The sequence below is a fragment of the Quercus lobata genome, unplaced genomic scaffold (genome assembly GCF_001633185.2).
Source record: "Quercus lobata isolate SW786 unplaced genomic scaffold, ValleyOak3.0 Primary Assembly Scq3eQI_73, whole genome shotgun sequence".
NCBI lineage: Eukaryota > Viridiplantae > Streptophyta > Magnoliopsida > Fagales > Fagaceae > Quercus > Quercus lobata.
Window position 1 is genome coordinate 1,273,958 of NW_022154703.1, and position 11,684 is coordinate 1,285,641.

The following is an 11,684-nucleotide window of genomic DNA, read 5'->3' on the forward strand; positions in this document are numbered from 1 at the left end:
TATACTGTCATATTTGTCGTGGAAACAGTATTATGTGAGATTTGTATTTCAAAGCAATCCTTGTTTTCTTCATAGAATTTGTAGCATTGAGTGGTTCTAAGTACAAGGTTGCAGCTTTTTGCTGCCTGTGATATTTGTGTTGTATTTTGTTATACTTGATTAGTAAATTGCCCGTTACACAATAATTTTATGATATTTTATATAAGATGGTTTGGAGAATGTTATACGTATATTACAATGAATAAAAAAACTAAATTAGAGTAGAAACATATACATTTTGAGTAATTAAAAATTAATTTTGTAGTTTCACTGCACATTTATAGCTTTTTCAAAATAAGAATTTTTTCTTTTTTTTTTAATCATGAAACAAAAAATATATGCAAAAGAGTAATAAGACAATGAAAATCAACTAATCTATATTGTGTTCACATATTACATACCATAAAATGAAAGAATGCTGTAATATTATTAAAACTAAGAAGCCAAATCAGTGGTGATTACAACATTAAGAAGAGGAGGAACACTCTCATCCACACCGCTAAATTACTAACATGTCTAGCAAAATTATGAGCGTCTAACAAATACTATTTTTTTAGTTTCAACAGTGAGCAATATAATTTCAGTATCTCTTAACATGAGATACAATAAAAACAACAAAAGATTCTACTATAACGTTCGCAACCTCAATCAAATGACCAAAACAAGCAAAAGAAGTTTCATCACTACTCTAAGAATTGATAGCTCTCTCAAAGTCACCTTCAAGGATAATGGAAGAAAAACCCACTTCTTGGGCAAAACTTAAAGCTCTTACTGTAGCCAGAGCTTCAACTCCATTAACTTAGCGTAATTTGTTTGTATACACTCTATGTTCATTTTTAACATTTTAATAAAATATTATTTATTTGGGTCATACATGATACTCATTAAATGAGATAGTATTTTGGGATTCAACTTCAATTGTATTACATGTCATTTGAAATTAAAAGAATGAAAAAAAATTTTGGAATTCAAGATTGTATATTTGTTAAGATTAATATGATTTAGGATATGAATGTTGGATACAAGCAAAATTTACCTAAAACAAGGAAAAACTGACTTGATTACTTACCGGGGAGTATTAGATTTAATGAAGTATGCAAATGATACAAAGTGGATAAAATAGATGAACTTCTTCAGATTTGCCAGTGAAGTTCATTGGAATTTGATGACAATAATATTGGAAGGGCGAGGGCAAGTTAGGTTGAGGGCAAGGGAGCTTAGGGAGGCTGACTAGTCCTTGTGAGAGGTAGAAGGGCTCTAGAGTTTTCTATGAGCAAGTAGAATTATCAGTTTATATTTGATTTTTAGAGCATTTATAATTATATATGATTTATTTATGCTCTAACATTAAACATTTGATTTATTTATTATTTTGCATATATTACAAGTTTTCTCCAACGATCATCCTTTTCAATAGTAAGCCCATAATAAGTGTGGCCTTCTTTTGCATCCCAATACAAAGTGACCACTTTACATTGACCGAGTACTTCTCCAAAAAAAAATTGACCTAGTAATTTATAGTAAGATTATTATACACCTTATTATATATAATATACTCACTATTATGTGGGTTAAGTTCAATTGGTAAAATCTCTTATTGTTAAATAAGAGATCTGAAATTTGATAAATATAAAAAAATAAAAAATAAAAAGTCATAGGTTGAAACTATCTTTTTTTTTAATCACATGGGTTGAAATCAAAACACAATTTCAGTTTCGCAATATTAACTGATAACAAGAGTGCAACAAGATTTTCCATTATAATAAAGGACCGCAAGAAGGTACCTTTTATGCAGATGAGGAAGGCCAAGTGTTTGGGGGGTCAAGGTATCTGGTGTGTTCACTATTGAATTTCACCTTTGGTTCATTGTAAACAGCTATGTAGGTGGCCTGCCCGTGATGTGTTTCAATACAAACTTGATTATGAATTAGCCAATACCATTCCTTGCACTCTCACTCTTTGCGCACAAGATAACCAGCTCAGAATTTCAGTAATGACATCTTTTGGAAGTGCTTTTGGTTCTGGTTATGCTATGGCAGGAACCAAAATTTTCTTGTGTTTCTTTTCTTGATGGGACTCCTCAATGGATCCTTTTTTTTAATGCTTGTAGATCATGTAAATATGATTTGTATCCATGGAAGTAGACATTCCCACAATCCAAGCGTGAGATAGCTCAAATTCTTTCTCAAAAGGTCAGTTTTATTCCAATGTATTTCAACATTTAAAATAGCAGCGTTTTATGTAAATTATTAATTGTTGAACATATTATGCTCTTTAACGTTAATGTTAATGTTTATCATTACTATGTTTATATATAGTTTTTTTTTTTTTTTTATACAAAATAGAAATTCAACTCTAACTTAATCTAAATGTATATGTGTATGAAACTCCCTCCTAGAGACTTGAACCTCGACCCTTACCTCTCATACCCCACAAGCACTTATACTTGTAGAGTGACCATCATACTAAGGGTGCACGGTGGTTGTTTATATAGTAAAATACACTATTTAGAGTGAAATCCTCACTCTTTCACTAATTAGAATTTGATACATTTGTTAATAGAAGAAATGAACTACATAATGATGATTTTGATTTTGGATTCCTTGCCAATGTGTTTTTTTTTGGGGGGGTGGGGGGGGGGGGAATGCCTCATACATCTTAGCACTATATTTGTTGAATTAGTTGTTTTTTTTTTGTTTTTTTAAATTATTAATTGTTTAATTTAGTGTTTTCTTTCATATGCATATGTTTTGTTTATGTTTATTTATATTTATATAGTAAAATTTACCATTTAGAGTCAAATACTCACTCTATCAATAAGTGGAATTTGATATTTTATCAATAGAAGCGATGAAATACATATTATTGATTTCTTGACAATGTGTTTGGGGGAAAAAAAAAAAACAATGCTTCATACATCATAGCCCTATAAAGGATTTTAAAAAGTTAGAAATGTGACTCATTACTAATTGGATGCAAGTTGTAAAAACAGATTAAGGAGGTACAAAAATCCATCCTAAGTTTAGAATGAATATGTCAAAGTGTTCTAAAAGTTGTGGACACCCACATTATAAAAAAAGAAAAATGAAACTTGATATTGATAGACTATTTTCAATTTAGCAGAAATGAAAAAGTAAAAAATTGTAAATGAGAATTATATATTTCCATGTTCGTTAAAGGTTAAAAAAATTTGAAAGTGGGTCAACTATCATTTTTTTTTTTTTTTACGTAAATATTAGATTTTGAATTTCTTAATAATATACTTGATTGCTCAAATCCCTTAATTTACTCGAACCAATTAATTCCTTGACTTTTTTCTTCAATTTTGGAAAAGAAAATCATACTTTCCAACATGTATAAATGTAATAGTTTTGAGGCACATAAAAGACACATTATAAATCACCATTTAATTATTTACTTGTTTTGTTGGTATTTTCTGTAACCAGTTTAAATATGGTTTTGCCTTGTAAATGATAACAAAACCATATTGGTATCTAAGGCGAAAAGTCATTAGTGGTTAAAGCTATCATGCACCAATAAATTATGTTACGCTATAGAAATTTTAATAGAGCACGTGCAGTCTATAGGCTTAGCAATGGTTCCTGCCATAGTCACATCTGAGATATTTCGGCATACTGATTTCATATTACTTTTCCATGCACCATAATAAGATGTCAAAGATGTGTATCATACCCAATCCTTGCACGCATGGTTGCCTATTGGAAATTGTTATCTCAAACCCAAGAGGGTTTTATTCAAAAACAAAAAATCTTTAGGAATTGAGAATTGGAAAATTTGCTCAAATCAATTTTTATGGTCATTTTATTTTAAGAATTATTAACTCCAATCTTAATTAAGAAATTAGGAATCTCAAAGAATTAGTCATATTGGAATTTGAAAGAATTAGAATCCCTATTTTATTTAAAATAATTTTTGGAGTCAATGACTCCATTGAAATGTGGCGGAGTCGAGGACTCCGTTAACTTGGTAAAGTCAAGGACTCCATTAAAATATGGTAGAGTCAAGAACTCCATTAGTTTGGTAGAGTCATGAACTCTATTAAAATGTGGTAGAGTCAAGGACTCCATTAATTTGATAGAGTCGAAAACTCCAATAAAATATAGTAGAGTTAATGAGTCCATTGATGAATTTGATTTGATAGGGTTGAGGACTTTAGTTGAGAAAACATTGAACCAAAACTTAAGAGAATTTTTATTTGGTAATTTTTAAATAGGATTTAAAAGTCAGGAACTCATATCTAAAACTTCATGTATGGAGTTAGAAACTCTTCATGAAACCCAACCCTATTTGTTTTATCGAACAAAAATTCTGATTTGAAGAAGAGGGAGAAGGAGAGATTTAGAGAAGAAAAGGACTGATAAAATCCCAACATAATGTTGATGCTATGTGTTCCTCCTCTGTTTGTTGCTGTCTTAGACTGTGTTTCTTCTTCTTTTTTTCTCTCTGTGTTTTGCTGTGCTTTTTTTCTTTTGTGCGTGCTTTCTTCCTCTTGAAACTTGCTGAAGCTTCTTTAATTTATAGAGGAATTGAGAAACCGTTTCCCTTTTTTTTTCTCTTAACTGATCAATGTCCCACTATTTTAACTTTTCAGGTAGCTGGCAGGCTACTCTACTTCTTTTGAGGTGTGGGGTTTTATAGGTATATTGCTTTTTTTTTTTTTTTTCTTTTGGACTCATGTGATCTTTGTTTTTTCTTTTTTCTTTTTTAATATATGTCAATCCTCTTATTTTTAGGTGATGTGTTGCAAGTGCATGTGCAACTAACCATTTTCATGTTGCGTTCTTTCCTTCCATTTTTTTATTGTGCTGGTACGTGTGGCCAGAGACATTTTACTTAACCACACGGATTCACATCCCGTGCAATACCTAGGGTATTGCACGGGGTGCAATAGCTTTAGGTATTGCACGGGGTGCAATAGCTTTAATATCAGCCATGGATTAAATCTAATACTCAGAAAATTGACACGTTATATCCCCAGGCTGGCAATCCGCGTGCTTCAATTTCTCTCCTATCTCTTCTCTTCTCAGTTCAGTAGTTCAGCTTTCCCAAATTTGAATTTCTCCTAGCTCTCTCTCTTCTCATTGCACCCACACCACTGCCGTTGGCGGTGCTTATTACTGGTATCACCACCACTGGTGGCTACCGGGTCTCCCCTCCCTTCCTCTCAAATTTATTTTCTCTTTTATTTTTCTTTTTGTTTCAGTTTTAATTATTTTGATGACTAGAGCTGTATGATTTTGTTTGGGTTTGAAAAATGAGGGTTTTGGGTATGGCTGAATGTGCTGTGATTGAATATCTGTTGGAGGTGAGCTTGTGTGTGTGTGTTGTGGTTATAGCTTCGGTTTGGATTTTTGGGTTTCAAACGAACGGTGGTTGGATGGGTGTTTGCACTTTACAGACTTGGGTTGATGTCAAAATGGGTTTTGATATAAGTCATGTTGTGCGTAGTTATTGAGTGAGTGAAATTTGTTATTGCCTTGCTTCTATATTGTTGCTGTTGCTGTGGCCTTTGAGTCCTCTGTTATTGTAGCTGAAGGTGCTCTGTTATTGTTGCTGAAGGTGTTTGTTGAAATGCTTCATAGATTTTTAGCTTATCTCTTTGTATTCTACCCTCTTTTTTCTTTTCTTTTTGGATTTTTATGTTAATGTGATGCTAAAACTGTGATGTTATGTGTATGGAAATTGGATTTTCAAGTTAGTGTGTTATCGTTGAGAACTTATCTCAGGCAGACAGTAGACAAATTATTCTCATAAAAGCTATGATTTTGTATTCAAAATAGCACAAAAATGAAAAACTATTTATTTTTTAACTGCATTAAGTGGTCTGCTGGCTGCCCTAAGCTGTTTTAGCATTGGATTTGGATCTATTGGATTTGACATTTAGGAAATGTTGATACCAAATCTATGATTTCCCCTTTTTTTCTCTGTTCTTGATTTATTTGCCTAAGATCATACATTTCTTACTCCTTTTAGCTTCTTTTACTGATATAGAGCTATGATTCTTAGCTTGATACTAATTTCTCAGTTTGAAATTTGTCACAATGGATTAGTTTTCTCATTCCCTATATTTCTATTGTGGTTTGAATTGTGAAATGCACTGAAGGTGTTTGTGAAAATATTTGTTAGAAACTTTGAAGTGATGTTAAGATAATTTATTTGTATGTTGTGCAGTCTTGAGGGAGATTCGTCATGTTGAGAAATGCGCCAAGCTATTCTTTAATTTATTCATCTTGTGTAATGAAAAAATCACAACAAATTGAAGTTTCGAATGGACTTGTCTCAGCCATGGCATCATTTAGGAGATTCATCTTTTGCCTTCCATTGTTGCCATTGTATAATCGAATTGCTGTGCAAGTTGTATTTTCATGTAGTAACTGATTTTTTGTGTTGATGAATAGATGAAATGTAAACAAATTTGTTTGCAAATAACATGTTGTGATGGAGTTCTATTATTAGCTTTTTAGGTCTTAATGCATTCCAATTTTTTATCTAGTCTAAATAGTCATTCTTGCTGGAGAGACCAACAGTTCTTTGTGTTTGAATATGCTTGGAACAAGTACTAAAAATTGGAGGATGACTTAAAAACACAAATTATATAAATTATTCATAGCCTCATTACAGCTCTTCACCAAAAAGCCAATCTATATGATGAAATTTCTTGGAAATACTATTATTGCTCTATTCTGTCAAATTACAACTTCTTCTTAATATATTCTCTTGAAAACAAGAATTACATAACAAGAGTCTTCAAGGATGTTTGGCATATTTTAAAATCAATGGATCCAAGATAGAAGAAAACCACCCAAAAAAAAAAAAAAGGCTCGATCCAAAAAATGAACTAAATTGTATTAAATTATATTCTTTAATTACAAGGCAATAATAACATGATACAATAGACAATTTGTTTTCTACCATCAAATTACCTAATTCCCATGTAATAACCAAAAAAAAATGTTTTGCACTTCAAGATCAAATGCTTCAAGCCTTCAACAATCTTATACGCCTACTTAATTGTAAATAAAAAATTGTGTCATTCAATTGTGAAAAAAAAAAAAAAAAAATCACATGCACTCGTTTAGTTCCACACTTGGGGTGTCTCTTGCTTCTTGACTATATGTGTACATTCCATCTGAAGCTTGCAATTTTCAATCGGCCCTACAGATTTCTTCTTGTTGTTTCAAGTATTGGCACAAAGGTTATCAAAACCTGAGCTAGAGAAGTGGGCAGCAGTATCATGGGGGAGTTGGAATGCACGTAGTAAGTTTTATTTTGAGAAGATTCAAGCCCATCCCAAAGCCATTCTGGATGGGGCTGTTGTTTTCTTGCATGAATACCAGAACCTTGTGGCTACACAAAGAAATTCTTGCATGAATAACAGTGCATTTTTTTTATAAACAGATGCATGACTACATAGCAATTAGTTGTAACTGTAATCAGTTAAACTTCGAGGTTCTAAGTATAATTCTTCAACTATCAAGAGAAAAGAATAACATGTTTTCTCATGATGAAACTAAATTAGTTCAATGCCCAACAAATAACTATACAAATTAAAACAAAAAGCAATGAGAACCAGTATCACTATCAAACTACAATTGTTAATCTTTTGCAATTAAAATGACATCTAACTAGGTATAATATAAATTACAGAATTTCAATCTCTAATGTTTTATTTCATCAATCAATTAAATCAAAAACCTTATAGTTCAAAATCCAAAGAAAAAAAAACCACTCTCTTAACAGCTGAAATAACATCCCCATTCAATGTAGTAAACAATGGTGAAAAACAGAGCTACATTACACAACTATAATTTTATTTTATTTTATAAAAAAAAAAAAAAAATTCTCTATAGCCAGCATCATAACTTAAAACAATTATATTCTAAACAATTACATAACAAATTACCAAAACACACATAACGTAATAACGAAGAACAAAATCGCAAACATCAGGATGATCGACATATTATCAAACAAAAATAGCCAGGTAAATAATACAATAAAACATAAGAGCATCCACAACAGTGGAGCTAAATATTTAGCTATTTAACTCCACCAAAAATTACTTTATCTATTTTACCTACACATATGCTGCAGCAATGGATCTATTTTAGCTTTCAACACAATAAAATAATATAAACATTATAATAAAATATTATAACCACTACAATAAAATAATATATTCCACTACCCAAAAAAACATCTAGAGCACCAACCACAACCACCTCTACCATCAACCACAGCCACAACCACTACCACCACCACCACCACCATCAGTCCACAGCAGGGGAAAAAAAAAAAAAACCCCCAAATCTCCAATCTTTTTTCTCAGCCACGGCCACAACCACCACCAATACCTCCAGCACCAGCAGTCCACAGTAGAAAAAAAAAAAAAAAAAAAGAAGGAGAGAGAGAACTGTAAAAGGGTAATTATAGGTATATATTGTACTAGAAATTTAAATCAGACATTGTAAACTAAACAAATGTGTATAATGTTTTACACATTTTAGTCTACAATGTAAATTAAGAGTTTTCCTAAAATATTATCCTTTTGAGTTCTTGCTCTGACGATGTAGACCAAGTGACCAAATTACTCACGACTTTTCTCTCTTCTCTATCACTCTATCACAAATTTCTACTTTGATCCTGATTGTGTCTGTCTCAGGATGATTAAGTAGGTTGATGCTCCTATGACTCTAGGACTGAGCAAGTGTTTGGGGTTAGTTGTGATTCGGTGGTCTGAGGTGAGGAGATTGGGGGCGATGTAAAACTTAGGGTATGTTTGGTAAACTGTAATAGGCATTGTAATATAATAGTTATTCCTATAGTTTAAAAATTCTTTAGTTTGATTATATTTTTATTATAAGAAATAGTCATTCCTTATGAATAGTTATTCTTTAAAATGAGGAATAACTATTCCTCTTTAAAGGATTGTATTAGCTATTCCTTAGTAAATGCAATTATTTCAAAACTTAATATATTTCCAAATAAACAAATTTTTCATATACATATAACAATTATAAAGATAAAAAATCATAAAAAATAACATATATCTCTTTTAAATTTAAAAATTAACAATTTTTAAGGAGATATAATTGTATGAGTAAGATATTTCCTAAAATAAATATTAAGTTTTATTCTAATGTTATAACTCATAACCAAACTTATGAATAAGTTTAGTTATTATATTATAATACATTTTATTCCTAATAATAAATATTACAATTCATGTCGTAATCTTCATTCAGTGTACCAAACGTACGTTTAGATTTTCTATGAAGTGATTTGGTGTCTAGGCTTGGGATGTTTTAGTAGTGTGGCCTGGGCTCATAACCAAACTTATGAATAAGTTTAGTTATTATATTACAATACATTTTATTTCTAATAATAAATATTACAATTCATGTCGTAATCTTCATTCAGTGTACCAAACGTACGTTTAGATTTTCTATGAAGTGATTTGGTGTCTAGGCTTGGGATGTTTTAGTAGTGTGGCCTGGGCTCAACATGTATCTGTCTGAGAAGTTGGGTTTTGCGTTGGGCTTGGGTTTTAGGCCCACTTGGAGGGGTGTTGGACGAATGAAATTACTCAGGCCCAAGTTCTGAGTACTTCTTGAAGGGCCCTCGTGTACGTCTGTCTCGATGGGCCTTGACTGTGGGACGCCCTCATGTCAATTTAGTTTCATACTTGCATTGAACATTCATCACGCGCCTATATCACCCCAAAAAAATAAAAAATTCACACTCCAGCCAGTGAAGGCTTCCAAACTCCACGTTGACTTCCGAACCAATCACAAGAATTCACACCCCAAGCCCCTTTTGCACGAAGCCTAATTTCGATAATTTCAGATTTCACTAATCATGGGTCAAGAATAAATCTAATAACCAAAACTATAAACAATCAAACGGCCAGAACTCCTCCTCCTCCTTATCTTATATTCCACACCCTCGTTTTCATCGTACTTTTAAACCCCTTTTTAGCCTTTCTCATCTTTGACGCATCGTCAAATACACTCTCACAGATTCCCAAAACCCAGCCTTCCCCAAAACCCTAAATTTTTATTTCTCTCTAATGGCTCCGAAACGCCCATCTCATCTGGACGATCCACCAGCTGCTTCGTCTTCTGAAGAAGAAGAAACTTCCTCTGAAGATGAAGAAGATGAAGAAGAAGATGAAGAAGGAGAAAGTTCATCTGAAGAAGAAGAACACCAAGCTGAAGCAGCTAAAATTGATTCGTTACCATCCACTCCAGTGAAACCCCAACCCAAAAAACCTGACCCTCCTGCTCCAATCTCAAATTCCAAGCCCCAAACCCATTCTTCTTCGTCCGGGTCGGAATCGGAGTCCGAAACCGAATCCGGATCCACACCCGACCCGAATGTCAAACCCTTAGCCTCCAAACCCATGGAGCCCGACCCGACTCCGGTGAAGGCCACGAAACCCAGATCCAAGCCTTCCTCCACGAGATCCTCCGCCACCACCAAGAAGCGTCCGAACGGCGAAGCCGAAGCCACGCCGTCGAAGCGGGTCAAGAAGAAGGACCCGGAACCGAAGTCCCAAGACGTCGTCGTTTCGCCCTCGGAGGACTCGAAGAAAGGCGGCGGCGGGGACGAGAAGAAGCTATTCCAGAGGCTGTGGAGCGACGAAAACGAAATCGAATTGCTGAAAGGGATGTTGGACTACACCGCCTTGCGCGGCGCGGATCCCGCCGCAGATGCCGCCGCGTTTTTCGAGTTCGTTAAGAAGAGCCTCCACGTGGAGGTCACGAAGGCCCAGCTGGTGGACAAGATGAAGAGGTTAAGGAAGAAGTACAACAACAATGCTGGACGAGGAAAGAAAGGCAAAGACCCGACCTTTTCGAAACCCCACGAGCAAAAGACTTACGAGTTGTCGAAGAAGATTTGGGGCTCCGTTGAAGCTGCTACTGAGACTGAGAAAGCTAAGGACATCAACAATGGGAAAGCTAAAGCTAAGGACAACAAAAATGGGAAAGCTAAGGCTAAGGACAACAACAACAACAATAAGAATCAGAAAGGTAACAGTTTGATTAGGAGTTTGAAGGAGGAATTGACGGAGTCGTCTCCGGTTTTGTACAAGTATGGTGAGAAGATGGAGATTGATGGGGATTCGGGTTCGGGTGGGAGCTGTTTGAATGGGATGTTAAGGTTTGATAAGAATGTGTGGTTGGACGAGAGGGTCATAAAGCGTGGGCTCAAATTGATTGATGAAGAGAAGAAGGTGGAATTGGAGGAGAGGTGGAAGGAGGTGGAGTTGGCTGAATTGGAAGTGTTTGTGAAGCGGACCGAGTTGATTAAGGACCAGGCCAGGTTGATACTCGAGGCATACAAGGACCACTGAGGTAAAGTTGTGGTTCTTTATGGGGGATAATCATTGATTTGGGAAGTTTGTAATATTTTGATTTTAGTCTCTTGCATTTTTTTCACTTTTCATGTTAATAATGTTGTTTGCTTAAATGGTACTTAGCTATAGAGAAATGGGATAGTTGGTCCTATAATTACTGCTGTTGGGTTATGCCCATACTTGTAAGCTTGATAAGGCGGCTCCTCTTCTTGTAGTTTGACATGATGTTGCTCAATTCTCAAAAATTGTGGGTGTGGTTTCCTTT

The 11,684-nt window shown here is 34.0% G+C and overlaps 1 protein-coding gene across 1 annotated transcript; it reads left to right on the top strand.

Moving 5' to 3' along the window:
• The first annotated feature begins 10,026 nt into the window (after positions 1-10,026).
• On the top strand, positions 10,027-11,684 carry LOC115972734 (probable transcription factor At1g61730). Its single transcript, XM_031092995.1, has one exon. The coding sequence runs from the start codon at positions 10,130-10,132 to the stop codon at positions 11,414-11,416; it is 1,287 nt and encodes a 428-aa protein (XP_030948855.1). The 5' UTR covers positions 10,027-10,129; the 3' UTR covers positions 11,417-11,684.